This window comes from Cherax quadricarinatus, chromosome 26 (assembly GCF_038502225.1).
Source record: "Cherax quadricarinatus isolate ZL_2023a chromosome 26, ASM3850222v1, whole genome shotgun sequence".
NCBI classification, from domain to species: Eukaryota; Metazoa; Arthropoda; class Malacostraca; order Decapoda; family Parastacidae; genus Cherax; species Cherax quadricarinatus.
Window position 1 is genome coordinate 30,025,053 of NC_091317.1, and position 18,550 is coordinate 30,043,602.

Here is an 18,550-nt window from a genome sequence, read left to right on the forward strand (position 1 = left end):
CTCTTACACAGGCGAGATAGTGGGTGCTATGGAGCGTGAGCCCCTAGGTGACGCTCTTCACTTAGTCATTCCTTCCACAGGCGAGTTGATGGGTGCTGAGAACCAGAAGGTTAGGCTCTTCAACTACTCCTTTCCCGATGACCTGACAGAACACAATGACACTTGGGTCACACAGACCTTTAAACTCCACAACTTCACCAGAGATGCCAAGTTTAGGGTAAGTCCTCTGGTGGTCATCCTCTTATATTTTGTTATATAGATCATTTATAGGTACTGTCAATGAGTATATACTTATTCACTGTTATTCTACAGTGAAAAGCTCTGTTCCACAAGGCACAGTACTCGCTCCCCTTCTGTTCCTCATCCTCATATCTGACATAGACACAGATCTAAGCCACAGCTCCGTGTCTTCCTGTGCAGATGACACCCGAATTGCCAAGACAGTGTCCTCAATCGAAGACACCGCAAGACTCCAAGCGGACATCAATCAAATCTTTAAATAGGCCGCAGAAAACAATATGAAGTTCAATGAAGAGAAATTTCAACTACTCAGATTTGGAAAACTTGAGGAAATTAAAACTGTAACAGGGTATAGAACAAGTTCTAACCACACAACAGAGCGAAACGCTAATGTGAAAGACCTGGGGGTGATAATGTCAGAAGATTTCACCTTTAAAGACCACAACAATGTATCTACCTCATCTGCTAGAAAAATGATAGGATGGATAATGAGAACCTTCAAAACTAAGAATGCGAAGCCCATGATAATTCTCTTCAAATCGCTTGTTCTCTCTAGGCTGGAATACTGCTGTACAATAACTGCCCCCTTCAAGGCAGGCAAAATTACTGACCTGGATATGTACAGAGAACTTTCATGGCAGACATAAGTACCATAAAGCACCTAAATTACTGGGAACAGTTGAAGTCCTTTGATCTGTATTCCCTGGAACGCAGGAGAGAAAGATACATGATACTATACACTTGGAAAATCCTAGAGGAATTAGTACCAAACTTGCACATGAAAATCACTCCCTACGAAAGCAAAAGACTCGGCAGGAGATGCAACATTCCCCCAATGAAAAGCAGGGGCACCAAGAGTACACTAAGAGACAACAGTATCAGGGGCCCAAGACTGTTCAACTGCCTCCCAGCATACATAAGAGGGATTACCAATAAACCCCTGGCTGTCTTCAAGAAGGCGCTTGACAGGTACCTAAAGTCGATACCTGATCAGCCGAGCTGTGGTTCGTACGCTGGATTACGTGTGACCTACAGTAACAGCCTGGTTGATCAGGTTCTGATCCACCACGAGGCCTGGTCTCGGACCGGGCCGCGTGGGCGTTGATCCCCGAAACCCTCTCCAGGAATTCATCGGTCTAGTGAAACTCTGTGTCAATTTCTATTTCTACAAGTTCAGGATAACTAGTACAAAAATAGCTTTGGGATGGCGATGCGCATCTCCCCTTAGTGCTGTGCTTACCAACCTCTTCAAGGAGAATCTGGATTAATTAATAATTCATGTTAAGCGCTAAACTCATGTGGGTCATTCATCACAGACGCTTTTCCTGTTTGTACTCACCTAATTACTCAGAGAACCTGGAGACCGAGAGTTCAGCACCTTCATTTCCAACACAGTTTCTTAGCTAAGATACGGTGATAATATTTTGATATTCTACCCCAGACGTTTTGATATCAAGGCTCTCGTCAATAAAATCAGTGGCATCGAGTCATCTATAAAGTTCACAATGGAACTTGAAAAGCAAACTTCCTTTCCTCAATATTTTCCCTGGGAGGTCTCTCAACAGGACAAGTGATCATGTTCCAGGTTAGGTTAGGTAAGGTTTGTCAGGAAACAGGACAAGTGTTTTCTGACGCGGGTCTTAGTCAGATGATGACCCGCCGCTGGAGCTTTGGTCATCTGACCGAGGCCTTCCGCTGGCTTACCACTCCACCACTTTAAAAATAATGGTCATTTATAACCAATTAGTATCTGTATGATTACATCATGTTCCAGGAAATAAAACGTTTTCTAATAACTATGTCGTAGAGTTTGGTCATGTATCTTTCTTAAATCACTTGTTTGCTTCAATTACCGAGGTTTATCCCGTATCATGTTTGCCACAGAAATGATCCCTAACCTAACTTAACCCAGTAATTTACATCGATTATTCTAGACATCCATTCAATGCTCACTCGTAGGCTACGATTGGGATTTCTCCCTTGCGCCTATTAAATCTATAGCTCTCCTTTATTTGATTCCAAAATGCTTCTCAAAGCTTTCAGAGGATGCCAACTTACTATATCACTTCCAAATTCCCCAGGTGCATGTTTCTCAGGACAGATAGAACCGTCTGTGACGACTGACTAGGCACGTGAAATAAGTGTTTAAACCATAAAATGTGTAGGGGTAGTTAAGCCATACCTATAACCCTAACAAGGTATGGGTGTAATTTTGCAGATCAGGCTGTTGGTGGAAAGTGCCACAGTGGGCGTGTGGGCGGCCAGCATGTTGCAGGTATGGGGGATTCTACCACGCACGCCCATACCTGTTCTACTGACCACCCAGGCTCCAGAGAATCTCACAACTCAGGTCAGTACCTAACAAGGTCAGCTCGGTCACCCGAGTCTTGGCTTGTCGTCCTGAAAGACACATGTCTCAGTGTATTCCTTACATACAAGGAACTTACACATATCAGTGAGAAGGTAGATAACTTCTCACTTGTCATTATACCTCTAGCTCGTCATTAAAGAAAAAAAAACTTTCCACAGATATTTATGAAGAGAACTTAACTTTTCGCAAAGTATTTGTTACAGGTCATTAAAATTAGTTAACGCATTATTTATCATAACAAACTTATCTACCTTCTCACATAACATTAACTGCAAGCTAACTTCCTAACTTTTACCATGAAGGTTGCTCGTAGCTCAGTGGGAACTCTCGGCTTACCACTCAAATGAAGGGAGAAGTATGGTAAAACCTTAAGTCTGCTGCTCCTTTTCACCTGGCAGCAAAAAGGTACCTGGGTATTAGCCGTCTAGCGTGGGCGACATTCCAGACTTTGAAATGAGCTGAGGTAGTATATCATCACCTCTTAGACTATAAATTTAACGGTATAAAAACTTATCAGAATAACTTCTACATATCGTAACAATGAAAGCTAACTTGTTACAGGACTTACTGAATTAAACATGATTGTAAGCTACCTGTAGTGCTTTTTGGGGTCATCCACCCAGTGGCCCGGTCCCTGACCAGGTCTTTTGATAGATTGATCGATCAGGCTGTTACTCATGCTGCCCGCAGTCCAGCATATCTACCTCATCCCGGCTGATCAGGAACTGACTTGAGGAACTTGCCAAGTTCCCTCTTAAAAACGAGAGAATTGCTGGTAATTCTCCTTATGCACAAGGGTAAGACGTCGAGTCGTGATCCCATCGCAAGATGCAAGATGCCATCGCAAAATCGCAAGATGCTTGGCGTCTTCAGATGCTCCCAGTAACTGAAGTGTTTGAATGAACTTTTACACGCAGTGAAGGTGCTCTGCACCTTCTCTAGCTCTGCAGTTTCGTCCACTTTGAAAGGGGCTGTCAGTGTATAGCAATATTCTGGCATTAGCTTGGCATCCCTTGTTTTGAAGGTTCTCTTTATCCATCCTGTTATTTTCCTTATGACTGTGATAGTGACACTATTGTGATCCTTGATGGTGAGATCCTTTAATATTATCGCTCCTACATCCTTCACGTTACTCATTAGATAAAAAAAAAAAAACTCAGCAAGGCGAGTCTTCACCTGATAATTTTAAACTTGAGTGTAATCATTATCAAGTTTTCAAGAGAAACATAACTAGTACTGTTATACAGTACTGCATACAATCACAACATAATCTCCAGGATTTTGTTTGTGTTATGCCTATGTAACTCTAAAAGGGCCACTAACCAGACTGAGAGTCGAAGACCTAAATGAATTTTTTATGAGAGAGAGAGGCAGAATTTGGTAGACACACACCTATCTGATATTATCCTGACGCTAGATGACTTCGAAAAGGCGATAAATGACATGCCCATGCACTCTGCCCCAGGACCAGACTCATGGACCTCCGTGTTCGTCAAGAACTGCAAGAAGCTCCGATCACGTGCATTTAACATCCTGTGGAGAGGGAGCTTGGACACTGGGGTCGTCCCACAGTTACTAAAAACAAGAGACATAGGGGGCAGTGAAGCAATAGCAAAGAACTACAGATCGATAGAGCTAACGTCCCATATCATAAAAATCTTTGAAAGGGTTCTAAGAAGCAAGATCACCACTCATCTAGATACCCATCAGTTACACAACCCAGGGCAACATGGTTTTTGAGCAGGTCGCTCCTGTCTGTCCCAACTACTGGACCACTACGGCAAGGTCCTGGATGCTCTAGAAGACAAACAGAATGCATATGTAATATACACAGACTTTGCAAAAGCCTTTGACAAGTGTGACCATGGCGTAATAGCGCACAAAATGCGTGATAAAGGAATAACAGGAAAAGTTGGTAGATGGATCTATAATTTCCTAACAAACAGAACACAAAGAGTAGTAGTAAACAGAGTAAGTCTGAGGCGGCTACGGTGAAAAGCTCTGTTCCACAAAGAACAAGATGGTGAAAAGCTCTGTTCCGCAAGAAATAGAGCTTTTCACCATCTTGTTCCTCATTCTCATATCGGACATAGACAGGGATATAAGACAGTGCTGTGTCTTCTTTTGCAGATGACACCCGAATTTGCATGACAGTGTCCTCCACTGCAGACACTGCAAGGCTCCAGGCGGACATCAATCAAATCTTTAAATGGGCTATAGAAAATAATATGAAGTTCGATGATGAGAAATTTCAATTACTCCGATATGGAAAACGTGAGAAAATTAAAACTTCATCGGAGTATAAAACAAATTCCAACCACACAATAGAGCGAAAAACTAATCTCAAAGACCTGGGGGTGATCATGTCAAGAGGATCTCACCTTCAAGGACCATAACATTGTATAAATCGCATCTGCTAGAAAAATGACAGGATGGATAATGAGAACCTTCGAAACCAAGGATGCCAAGCCCATGATGACACTCTTCAGGTCGCTTGTTCTATCTAGGCTGGAATATTGCTGCACACTAACAGCACCTTTCAATGCAGGTGAAATTGCTGACCTAGAAAATGTACAGAGAACCTTCACGGCGCGCATAACTGTGATAAACTACCTCAGTTACTGGGAACGCTTAAAGTTCCTAAACCTGTACTCCCTAGAACGCAAAAGGGAGAGATACATGAATATATACACCTGGAAAATCCTAGAGAGACTAGCACCGAACTTGCACAGGAAAATCACTCCCTACGAAAGCAAAAGATACGCCAGACGGTGCAACATCCCCCCAATGAAAAGTAGGGGTGCCACTAGCACGATAAGAGACAACAAAATAAGTGTCAGGGGCCCAAGACTGTTCAACTGCCTCCCAGGGTACATAAGGGGGATTACCAACAGACCCCTGGCTGTCTTCAAGAAGGCACTGGACGAGCACCTAAAGTCAGTACCTGACCAGCCGGGCTGTGGTTCGTATGTTGGATTACGTGCAGCCAGCAGTAACAGCCTGGTTGATCAGGCCCTGATCCACCATGAGGCCTTGTCACAGACCGGGCAGCGGGGGCGTTGACCCTAGGAACTCTCTCCAGGTATGCTCCAGGTATAACTGCTGTTTATAAGACAATCTTCTCCCTGTTCTGGCTTCGTCCTTATGATAATAATAATAATAATAATACTATATCTTTATTTCTACCAGTACATGTACAAGGTATACAGACCATAGCTGACATAATGACATACTACTATATAGACAGCCGTTTGTTATGCAGAACATTTCCAGCAAATTAGATCAGTTTTGTTCCAGGATGCGACCCACAGTGGAGAGGTAAATATGATGTGATCAGTCCATCACATCACAGAGCAACACAATAGTATATTGGTACAGATCACATTTTCCACTTCTATATTGCTTAACCATTAGTTATAAGTGACAAGGGTTGAATTTGTGTGAAACCTACCTAACATGGGCCAATAGGCTTACTGCAGTGCTCCTCAATTTCTACTTTTTTGCTTCTACCATTGGGCCACGCCTTCTGCGAGGTCATAAAGATTTTCCGCGACTTACATCTGGAAGATTAAAAGGCTCTATCCCCATTCTTCAGCTTTACAGTTTTTTAGACTGGAGGTGAACATTTCTCAAGGCTGAGAAATGTTCAACTCCACTTTCATGGCTTATGGACTGATCACATCATTTTTATCTCCACTACTTCTACTGTCTCATCTGAATTCGTCTGAAGAAGTCTACTGTGTAGGCAAAATAATGACACCCATCTGTCCTGTAGCTCATTTGGTATCGCACTCAGCTCACACACTGAGGTCCGTGGTTCGATCCCCAGTTCGATCTCCCCTACTGTCCCTGTTCACTTATCAGTAAAATGGGTACCTGGGTGTTAGTGGACTGGTGTGGGTCGCATCTTGGGTCAAAACTGACCTAATTTACCCGAAATGCTCAGCATAACAAGCGGCTTTCTCCAAAGTAGTATGTCATTGATGTCAGCTATGGTCTATATACCTTGTACATGTACTTGTAAAAATAAAGATTATTAATATTATTATAGATATCTTAGTTATCCATTTGTCGGTGTTATCCATTCTAGTGTTAGTTTATTTACTTACCCATTGGTTTTGCCTTAATTTAGTATTCTTACCTATACCATATATCTTTCACTTACTTTATTTATTTACTCTATACTCTTATGACAATACCCTTTGGAAAAGGGAAAATCATTAGCAAGCATTTTCCTTTATCTGGAAGGCGTTTTCATATTCATTTTTCATGAGATGTGGCTTAATTTTACTCTACTTATATGTTATATAATGGTTTTAATGATCAGTCTAATTTGTGTTTACCAATTTTGTATTTCCTCGGCGGTTTTACATACCATTTTGAACACGTCTTAGCGTTTCTTTTCTTATCTTAGCTTATCTTAGTTTTCCCTCAGCTTTTCTTAGCCTTATGTTTACTTACCTCAGCTTGTCATGTTTTACCTTCATTTATCATTCTCACTTCATTAGATTTCTTTTTCACTTCCGCTTCATCCAGTGCTTAATGTATTTTAAAGATATCATCATCCTTCCTAATCCATTGTTTATCTAACTAGCAGTTAGGTAACACTGTGCTTGAAATAACTTTTACTCATGTAAAGTACTAAGATATGGGTAGAGTGCATATAGACTGTGTAGAGTGCATGTAGGGCCGGTTTAAGGCGTGGAGCTTTGAGGCTGCAGTCCAGGGACCTCCGCCAGCTGGAGGGCCTCCAGGTGCTGCAGTCCAGGGACCTCCGCCAGCTGGAGGTCCTCCAGGTGCTGCAGTCTAGGGGCCTCCGCCAGCTGGAGGTCCTCCAGGTGCTGCAGTCCAGGGACCTCTGCCAGCTGGAGGTCCTCCAGGTGCTGCAGTCCAGGGACCTCCGCCAGCTGGAGGTCCTCCAGGTGCTGCAGTCTAGGGACCTCCGCCAGCTGGAATGCCTCCAGGTGCTGCAGTCCAGGGACCTCCGCCAGCTGGAGGTCCTCCAGGTGCTGCAGTCTAGGGACCTCCGCCAGCTGGAATGCCTCCAGGTGCTGCAGTCCAGGGACCTCCGCCAGCTGGAGGGCCTCCAGGTGCTGCAGTCTAGGGACCTCCGCCAGCTGGAGGGCCTCCAGGTGCTGCAGTCCAGGGACCTCCGCCAGCTGGAATGCCTCCAGGTGCTGCAGTCTAGGGACCTCCGCCAGCTGGAGGGCCTCCAGGTGCTGCAGTCCAGGGACCTTCGCCAGCTGGAATGCCTCCAGGTGCTGCAGCCTAGGGACCTCCACCAGCTGGAGGGCCTCCAGGTGCTGCAGTCTAGGGACCTCCGCCAGCTGGAGGGCCTCCAGGTGCTGCAGTCCAGGGACCTCCGCCAGCTGGAGGGCCTCCAGGTGCTGCAGTCTAGGGACCTCTGCCAGCTGGAGGGCCTCCAGGTGCTGCAGTCCAGGGACCTCCGCCAGCTGGAGGGCCTCCAGGTGCTGCAGTCCAGGGACCTCCGCCAGCTGGAGGGCCTCCAGGTGCTGCAGTCCAGGGACCTCCGCCAGCTGGAGGGCCTCCAGGTGCTGCAGTCCAGGGACCTCTGCCAGCTGGAGGGCCTCCAGGTGCTGCAGTCCAGGGACCTCTGCCAGCTGGAGGGCCTCCAGGTGCTGCAGTCCAAGGGCCTCCAAAGATTAAGTGAAAAGTGTTCCTAGTTACTGCTGTAAGTTTATAAATATAGTATGTTATTACAACGTGTATATGATGAACTGCTGACTGTTGTGATTAATTTTTGATAGAGATTTAACAGTGGATCCATTTAAGACAGGAGTTATTCGGTTTACTAAGGCCTTTTAGTAGTCATTGTATCAACTTGTCAAGCCTAGCGGCAAAGGCCTACCGGCAAAGGCCTACCTTCCTTTTCATATGATTTTCATTTTACCATTTTAAATGATTCCTGAATTAAGTTTAATATTAATGATGTGCATTTTGCCAGTGTATTATGTGTTAATAACATTAATAACTTTTTATGTAAATAATAACTAAACTGCGATAAAACACCTAAATTACTGGGAACACTTGAAGTTCCTCAACCTAACTCCCTAGAATGCAGGCAGGAGAGATACATAATTATGTACACTTGGAAAATCCTAGAGGGATTAGTACCAAATTTGCACACGAAAATCACTCCCTACGAAAGCAAAAGACTCGGCAGGCAATGCAGCATCCCCCCCCCACAATGAAAAGCAGGGGCGTCACTAGCACGATAAGAGATAACAATAAGTGTCAGGGGCCCAAAACTGTTCAGTTGCCGCCCAGCATACATAAGGAGGGTTGCCTATAGAGCCTTGGCTGTCTTCGAGAAGGCGCTGGACTAGCACCTAAAGTCAGTAACTGACCAGCCGGGCTGTGGTTCGTATGTCGGGTTGCGTGCGGTCAGCAGTAACAGCCTGGTTGATCAGGCCCTGATCCACCATGAGGCCTGATCACAGACCGGTCCGCGGGGGCGTTGACCCCCGAAAACCTCTCCAGGTATCTCTAGGTATAAGTGACTAACGCAGATAATTAAATTCTCCTTCATTTAATATTATACACAGCCAAAACCATACGTCGTGTTTTTCCTCGGTGAAATCTTCCCTTAGGGAGCGGTCAGGCTCACGCGCGCGGAGCAAAAAACAATTCGAAAAAATATGAAAATGGAGTTATTGTTACCAAAAAATAGCTGAACTTTCTGGCTACACTCTGGTATAATTATTATCCTTGTACAATGTTTCTAAAAGGAATTACAGCCATTTATAACAGGCATGGTGACAGCGCTGACGCGTCATATTGCGTAAGAAGCGCTGACGCGGCTTTGTTTACGTTTTTCCCCCTTGTTATTTTTATCGTTTTCGTATATCTTTATGTCTAATATAATACAAATTCACTGTCTGAGATCATGCCCGAGCGGGCGGAGCTAATATGGACAAGTAACCAGTCAGGTACCCTGGGTATAGTACCCAAAATGGCCGACACCTCCAGCCAACAAAATATTCCATAAATATTCCATACCCACGCTAATATCAATTATAAGGCTTATTTATCTATCATAATTGATCTATTATGACATAATGCAATATAATAATAGCATATAAACATAAAAAGCACACCATAAAAAATAATATATAGCATAATATGATGCCCAAGAGGGAAAAATTTCTATCGGTGTATCCCCTGAAGTTTCGTTATCTCTTACAAGTGATGAAAGAAAACGGATTTACAATGGTTAACTGTAATAAACACTCGTAGGTCACGCAAAAAGTGAAAAATAAAGCGAATTTTTCGTGGAAAAAAATTATTTCCCGGGCAGCTGGGGTGCCGCGCGCTTCGGCCTATATCTCGAAAGTAACTTATTTACCTATTTAGGGGCAATCCATCTTTATTTATGATTGAATTGACTTGATTTTCACAACAAACATAGGAGAATGATTGCTTTACAAGTTTACGTGTACCTGTCTGAACTATCCCAAATATTTTTAGATTTATGTGGGCAACAAGACCGACATCTTCCAATATGTCAAAAAAGTTATGAAACTTATTTTTTTTTAGCATGAAGATAAGGTTTATTTTAGAATAGGTACACTTACAGTGATGGAATTAGAGGTGTTCTATCAGCAGCAAGTCTCAAAACAACTTTTCCAAGTACCACTGAGAAGGACTCCCCTGCCAATTGCAATTTTTCGTAAATTTTGCATATTTCATTTCCTTTTTGGCCGATATGATTGAAACTTCAGCACAGGATATTTGATATAAGCTTCTAATAGTACACCAAAAATGAACGTAATCGGTTGAAAAATAAAGAAGTCGATATGTTTCACCTGACCGCTCCCTTTCCTCGGTGAAATCTTCCCTTAAATCAGAACTTTGCAATTGTTCTTTAATTGTGGATAGCCTTGTAAAAATAAATATTTCTTTAACTTTTTCATTATTGAAAATGTCACTGAGGCCCACTCATAGTACCTGTAGCCCAGGGCCCTCACAGTACCTGTAGCCCAGGGCCCTCACAGTACCTGTAGCCCAGGGCCCTCACAGTACCTGTAGCCCAGGGCCCTCACAGTACCTGTAGCCCAGGGCCCTCACAGTACCTGTAGCCCAGGGCCCTCACAGTACCTGTAGCCCAGGGCCCTCACAGTACCTGTAGCCCAAGGCCCTCACAGCACCTGTAGCCCAGGGCCCTCACAGTACCTGTAGCCCAGGGCCCTCACAGTACCTGTAGCCCAGGGCCCTCACAGTACCTGTAGCCCAGGGCCCTCACAGTACCTGTAGCCCAGGGCCCTAACAGTACCTGTAGCCCAGGGCCCTCACAGTACCTGTAGCCCAGGGCTCTCACAGTACCTGTAGCCCAGGGCCCTTACACTACCTGTAGCCCAGGGCCCTCACAGTACCTGTAGCCCAGGGCCCTCACAGTACCTGTAGCCCAGGGCCCTCATAGTACCTGTAGCCCAGGGCCCTCACAGTACCTGTAGCCCAGGGCCCTCACAGTACCTGTAGCCCAGGGCCCTCACAGTACCTGTAGCCCAGGGCCCTCACAGTACCTGTAGCCCAGGGCCCTCACAGTACCTGTAGCCCAGGGCCCTCACAGTACCTGTAGCCCAGGGCCCTCACAGTACCTGTAGCCCAGGGCCCTCACAGTACCTGTAGCCCAGGGCCCTCACAGTACCTGTAGCGCAGGGCCCTCACAGTACCTGTAGCCGAGGGCCCTCACAGTACCTGTAGCCCAGGGCCCTCAAAGTACCTGTAGCCCAGGGCCCTCACAATACCTGTAGCCCACGTCCCTCAGAGTACGTGTAGCCCAGGGCCCTCACAGTACATGTAGCCCAAGGCCCTCACAGTAAACTGTCACCCAAGGGCCTCACAATACCTGTAGCCCAGGGCCCTCACGGTACCTGTAGCCCAGGTCCCTCTCAGTGCCTGGAGCCCAGGGCCCTCACAGTACCTGTAGCCAAGGTCCCTCACAGTACCTGTAACCCATGCCCCTCACAGCACCTGTAGCCCAGGTCCCTCACAGTACCTGTAGCCCAGGGCCCTCACAGCACCTGTAGCCCAGGGCCCTCACAGTACCTGTAGCCCAGGGCCCTCACAGTACCTGTAGCCCAGGGCCCTCACAGTACCTGTAGCCCAGGGCCCTCATAGAACCTGTAGCCCAGGGCCCTCATAGTACCTGTAGCCCAGGGCCCTCACAGTACCTGTAGCCCAGGGCCCTCACAGTACCTGTAGCCCAGGGCCCTCACAGTACCTGAAGCCAAGGACCCTCACAGTACCTGTAGCCCAAAGCCCTCACAGTACCTGTAGCCCAGGGCCCTCACAGTACCTGTAGCCCAGGGCCCTCACAGTACCTGTAGCCCAGAGCCCTCACAGTACCTGTAGCCCAGGGCCCACACAGTACCTGTAGCCCAGGGCCCTCACAGTACCTGAAGCCAAGGGCCCTCACAGTACCTGTAGCCCAGGGCCCTCACAGTACCTGTAGCCCAGGGCCCTCGCAGTACCTGTAGCCCAGGGCCCTCAGAGTACCTGTAGCCCAGGGCCCTCACAGTACCTGTAGCCCAGGGCCCTCACAGTACCTGTAGCCCAGGGTACTCACAGTACCTGTAGCCCAGGGTCCTCACAGTACCTGTAGCACAGGGCCCTCACAGTACCTGTAGCCCAGGGCCCTCACAGTACCTGTAGCCCAGGGCCCTCACAGTACCTGTAGCCTAGGGCCCTCACAGTACCTGTAGCCCAGGGCCCTCACAGTACCTGAAGCCAAGGGCCCTCACAGTACCTGTAGCCCAGGGCCCTCGCAGTACCTGTAGCCCAGGGCCCTCAGAGTACCTGTAGCCAAGGGGCCCTCACAGTACCTGTAGCCCAGGGACCTCACAGTACCTGTAGCACAGGGTACTCACAGTACCTGTAGCCCAGGGGCCTCACAGTACCTGTAGCAAAGGGCCCTCACAGTACCTGTAGCCCAGGGCCCTCACAGTACCTGTAGCCCAGGGCCCTCACAGTACCTGTAGCCCAGGGCCCTCACAGTACCTGTAGCCCAGGGCCCTCACAGTACCTGAAGCCAAGGGCCCTCACAGTACCTGTAGCCCAGGGCCCTCACAGTACCTGTAGACCAGGGCCCTCACAGTACCTGTAGCCCAGGACCCTCACAGTACCTGTAGCCCAGGGCCCTCACAGTACCTGTAGCCCAGGACCCTCACAGTACCTGTAGCCCAGGGCCCTCACAGTACCTGTAGCCCAGGGCCCTCACAGTACCTGTAGCCCAGGGCCCTCACAGTACCTGAAGCCAAGGGCCCTCACAGTACCTGTAGCCCAGGGCCCTCACAGTACCTGTAGCCCAGGGCCCTCACAGTACCTGTAGCCCAGGGCCCTCACAGTACCTGAAGCCAAGGGCCCTCACAGTACCTGTAGCCCAGGGCCCTCACAGTACCTGTAGCCCAGGGCACTCACAGTACCTGTAGCCCAGGGCCCTCACAGTACCTGAAGCCAAGGGCCCTCACAGTACCTGTAGCCCAGGGCCCTCACAGTACCTGTAGCCCAGGGCCCTCACAGTACCTGTAGCCCAGGGCTCTCATAGTACCTGTAGTCCAGGCCCCTCACAGTACCTGAAGCCCAGGGTCCTCACAGTACCTGTAGTCCAGGGCCCTCACAGTACCTGTAGCCCATTGCCCTCACAATACCTGTAGCCCAGGGCCCTCACAGTACCTGTAGCCCAGGGCTCTCACAGTACCTGTAGCCCAGGGCCCTCACAATAGCTGTATCCCAGGGCCCTCGCAGTAGCTGTAGCCCAGGGCCCTCACAGTACCTGTAGCCCAGGGCCCTCACAGTAGCTGTAGCCCAGGGCCCTCACAGTACCTGTAGCCCAGGGCCCTCACAGTACCTGTAGCCCAGGGCCCTCACAGTACCTGTAGCCCAGGGCCCTCACAGTACCTGTAGTCCAGGGTCCTCACAGTACCTGTAGCCCAGGGACCTCACAGTACCTGTAGCCCAGGGCCCTCACAGTACCTGTAGCCCAGGGCACTCACAGTACCTGTAGCCCAGGGTCCTCACAGTACCTGTAGCCCAGGGCCCTCACAGTACCTGTAGCCCAAAGCCCTCAGATTACTTGTAGCCCAGGGCCCTCACAGTACCTGTAGCCCAGGGTTCTCACAGTACATGTAGCCCAGGGCCCTCACAGTACCTGTAGCCCAAGGGTCCTCACAGTACCTGTAGCCCAGGGCCCTTACAGTACCTGTAGCCCAGGGCCCTCAAAGTACCTGTAGCCCAGGGCCCTCACAGTACCTGTAGCCCAGGGATCTCACAGTACATGTAGCCCAGGGCCCTCACAGTAGCTGTATCCCAGGGCCCTCACAGTAGCTGTAGCCCAGGGCCCTCACAGTACCTGTAGCCCAGGGCCCAACCAGTAGCTGTAGCCCAGGGCCCTCACAGTACCTGTAGCCCAGGGCCCTCACAGTACCTGTAGCCCAGGGCCCTCACAGTACCTGTAGCCCAGGGCCCTCACAGTACCTGTAGTCCATGGTCCTCACAGTACCTGTAGCCCAGGGCGCTCACAGTACCTGTAGCCCAGGGCCCTCACAGTACCTGTAGCCCAGGGCCCTCACAGTACTTGTAGCCCAGGGTCCTCACAGTACCTGTAGCCCAGGGCCCTCACAGTACCTGTAGCCCAAAGCCCTCAGATTACCTGTAGCCCAGGGCCCTCACAGTACCTGTAGTGCAGGGTTCTCACAGTACCTGTAGTCCAGGGCCCACACAGTACCTGTAGCCCAGAGCCCTCACAGGAACTGTAGCCCAGGGCCCTCACAGTACCTGTAGCCCAGGGCCCTCACAGTACCTGTAGCCCAGGGCACTCACAGTACCTGTACACCAGGGCCCTCACAGTACCTGTAGCCCAGGGCCCTCAGTACCTGTAGCCCAGGGCCCTCACAGCACCTGTAGACCAGGGTCCTCACACTGCCTGTAGCCAAGTGGCCTCAGAGTACCTGTAGCCCAGGGCCCTCACACTACCTGTAGCCCAGGGCCCTCACAGTACCTGTAGCCCAGGGTCCTCACAGTACCTGTAGCCAAGGGTCCTCACAGTGTCTGCAGCCCAGGGCCCTCACAGTATTGTAGCCCAGGGCCCTCACAGTACCTGTAGCCCAGGGCCCTCACAGTACCTGTAGCCCAGGGCCCTCACAGTACCTGTAGTCCAGGGGCCTCACATTACCTGTAGCACAGAGCCCTCATATTACCTGTTGCCCAGGGCCCTCACAGTACATGTAGCCCAGGGTCCTCACAGTACCTGCAGCCCAGGGCCCTCACAGTACCTATAGCTCAGGGTCCTCACAGTACCTGTCGCCCAGAGCCCTCACAGTACCTGTAGTCCAAGGTCCTCACAGTACCTGTAGCCCAGGGCCCTCACAGTACCTGTAACCCAGGGGCCTCACAGTACCTGTAGCCCAGGGTCCTCACAGTACCTGTAGCCCAGGGCCCTCACAGTACCTGTAGCCCAAGGCCCTCACAGTACCTGTAGCCCAGGGCCCTCACAGTACCTGTAGCCAATTGCCCTCACAGAAGCTGTAGCCCAGGGCCCTCACAGTAGCTGTAGCCCAGGGCCCTCACAGTACCTGTTGCCCAGGGCCCTCACTGTAGCTGTAGCTCAGGGCCCTCACAGTACCTGTAGCCCAGGGCCCTCTCAGTAGCTGTAGCCCAGGGCCCTCACAGTACCTGTAGCCCAGGGCCCTCACAGTAGCTGTAGCCCAGGGCCCCTCACAGTACCTGTATCCAGGGCCCTCTCAGTACCTATAGCCCAGGTCCCTCACAGTACCTGTAGCCCAGGGCCCTCACAGTAGCTGTAGCCCAGGGCCCCTCACAGTACCTGTACCCCAGGGCCCTCTCAGTACCTATAGCCCAGGTCCCTCACAGTAGCTGTAGCCCAGGTTTCTCACAGTACCTGTAGCCCAGATCCCTCTCAGTACCTGTACCCCAGGGCCCTCTCAGTACCTGTAGCCCAGGTCCCTCGCAGTAGCTGTAGCCCAGGGCCCTCACAGTACCTGTAGCTTAGGGCCCTCAGTACCTATAGCCCAGGGCCCTCACAGTACCTGTAGCCCAGGGTCCTCACAGCACCTGTAGCCCAGGGCCCTCACAGTACCTGTAGCCCTGGGTCCTCACAGAACCTGTAGCCCTGGGGCCTCACAGTACCTGTAGCCCAGGGCCCTCACAGTACCTGTAGCCCAGGGCCCTCATAGTACCTGTAGCCCAGGGCCCTCACAGTACCTGAAGCCCAGGGCCCTCTCAGTACCTGTAGCCCAGGGGCCTCACAGTTCCTGTAGTCCAGGGCCCTCACACTACCTCTAGCCCAGGGCCCTCACAGTACCTGTAGCCCTGGGCCCTCGCAGTAACTGTAGCCCAGGGTCCTAACAGTACCTGTAGCCCAGGGCACTCACAGTACCTGTACCCCAGGGCCCTCACAATACCTGTTGCCCAGGACCCTCATAACCTGCAGCCCATGGCCCTCAGTGCCTGTAGCCCAGGGTCGTCACACTGCCTCTAGCCCAGTGGCCTCACATACCTGTAGCCCAGAGCCCTCACACTACCTGTAGTTCAGGGTCCTCACAGTATCTGTAGCCCAGGGCCTTCACAATACTTGTAGCCCAGGGCCCTCACAGTACCTGTAGCACAGGGCCCTCACAGTACCTGTTGCTCAGGGCCCTCACAGTACCTGTAGCCCAGGGTCCTCAGTACCTGTAGCCCAGGGCCCACACAGTACCTGTAGCCCAGGGCCCTCACAGTACCTTTAGCCCAGGGCCCTCACAGTAGCTGTAGCTCAGGGCCCTCACAGTACCTGTAGCCCAGGGCCCTCTCAGTACCTGTAGATCAGGGCCCTCACAGTAGCTGTAGCCCAGGGCCCTCACAGTACCTGTAGCCCAGGGCTCTCACAGTAGCTGTAGCCCAGGGCCCTCACAGTACCTGTAGCCCAGGGCCCTGTGAGTACCTGTAGCCCAGGGCCCTCACAGTCGCTGTAGCCCAGGGCCCTCACAGTACCTGTAGCCCAGATCCCTCACAGTACCTGTAGCCCAGGGCCCTCACAGCACCTGTAGCCCAGGGCCCTCACAGTACCTATAGCCCTGGGCCCTCAGTACCTATAGCCCAGGGCCATCACAGTACCTGTAGCCCAGGGTCCTCACAGTACCTGTAGCCCAGGGCCCTAACAGTACCTGTAGCCCAGCGCCCTCACAGTACCTGTAGCACAGGGGCCTCACAGTACCTGTTGCCCAGGGTCCTCACAGTACCTGTAGCCCAGGGCCCTCACAGTACCTGTAGCCCAGGGCCCTCACAGTACCTGAAGCCAAGGGCCCTCACAGTACCTGTAGCCCAGGGGCCTCACAGTACCTGTAGCCCAGGGCCCTCATAGTACCTGTAGCCCAGGGCCCTCACAGTACCTGAAGCCCAGGGCCCTCACACTACCTGTAGCCCAGGGCTCTCACAGTACCTGTAGCCCAGGGCTCTCACAGTACCTGTAGCCCGTGTCCTCACAGTACCTGTAGCCCAGGGCACTCAAAGTACCTGTACCCCAGGGCCCTCACAATACCTGTAGCCCAGGGCCCTCATAACCTTTAGCCCAGGACCCTCAGTACCTGTCGCCCAGGGTCCTCACACTGCATGTAGCCCCGTGGCCTCACAGTACCTGTAGCCCAGGGCCCTCACTACCTGTAGTCCAGGGCCCTCACAGTACCTGTAGCCCAGGGTCCACACGGTACCTGTAGCCCAGGGTCCTCACAGTACCTGTAGCCCAGGGTCCTCACAGTATCTGTACCCCAGGGCCTTAACAATACTTGTAGCCCAGGGCCCTCACAGTACCTGTATGACAGGGCCCTCACAGTACCTGTAGCTCAGGGCCCTCACAGTATCTGTAGCCCAGTGCCCTCAGTACTTGTAGCCCAAAGCTCTCACAGTAGCTGTAGCCCAGGGCCCTCACAGTACCTGTAGCTAGGGTCCTCACAGTACCTGTAGCCCAGGGCCCTCACAGTAGCTGTTGCCCAGGGCCCTCACAGTAGCTGTAGCCCAGGGCCCTCACAGTACCTGTAGCCCATGGCCCTAACAGTATCTGTAGCCCAGGGTCCTCACAGTACCTGTAGCCCAGGGCCCTCACAGTACCTGTAGCCCAGGGCCCTCACAGTACCTGTAGCCTAGGGCCCTTACAGTTGCTGTAGCCCAGAGCCCTCACAGCTGCTGTAGCCCAGGGTCCTCACAGTACCTGAAGCTCAGGGCCCTCACAGTACCTGTAGCCCAGGGCCCTCACAGTAGCTGTAGCCCAGGGCCCTCACATTACCTGTACCCCAGGGCCCTCACAGTAGCTGTAGCTCAGGGCCCTCACAGTAGCTGTAGCCCAGGGCCCTCACAGTACCTGTAGCCCAGGGCCCTCACAGTAGCTGTAGCCCAGGGCCCTCATAGTACCTGTAGCCCAGGGCCCTCTCAGTACCTGTAGCCCAGGGCCCTCACAGTAGCTGAAGCCCAGGGCCCTCACAGTACCTGTAGACCAGGGCCCTCACATTACCTGTAGCCCAGGGCTCTCACAGTAGCTGTAGCTCAGGGCCACACAGTACCTGTAGCCTAGATCCCTCACAGTACCTGTAGCCCAGGGTCCTCACAGTACCTGTAGCCCAGAGCCCTCAGTACCTGTAGCCCAGGGCCCTCACAGCACCTGTAGACCAGGGTCCTCACACTGCCTGTAGCCAAGTGGCCTCACAGTACCTGTAGCCCAGGGCCCTCACACTACCTGTAGCCCAGGGCCCTCACAGTACCTGTAGCCCAGGGTCCTCACAGTACCTGTAGCCCAGGGTCCTCACAGTGTCTGGAGCCCAGGGCTCTCACAGTATTGTAGCCCAGGGCCCTCACAGTACCTGTAGCCCAGGGTCCTCACAGTGTCTGCAGCCCAGGGCTCTCACAGTATTGTAGCCCAGGGCTCTCACA

At 51.2% G+C, this 18,550-nt stretch overlaps 1 protein-coding gene across 1 annotated transcript in view; it reads left to right on the forward strand.

Moving 5' to 3' along the window:
* The window catches only part of LOC128691580 (uncharacterized), an 84,477-nt gene that overhangs the window by 31,491 nt on the left and 34,436 nt on the right, over positions 1-18,550 (forward strand). The window contains exons 4-5 of the mRNA XM_070088887.1: positions 81-217; positions 2,459-2,590. Coding sequence (XP_069944988.1) covers positions 81-217; positions 2,459-2,590 — 269 coding nt within the window. The remainder of the gene's footprint in view (positions 1-80; positions 218-2,458; positions 2,591-18,550) is intronic.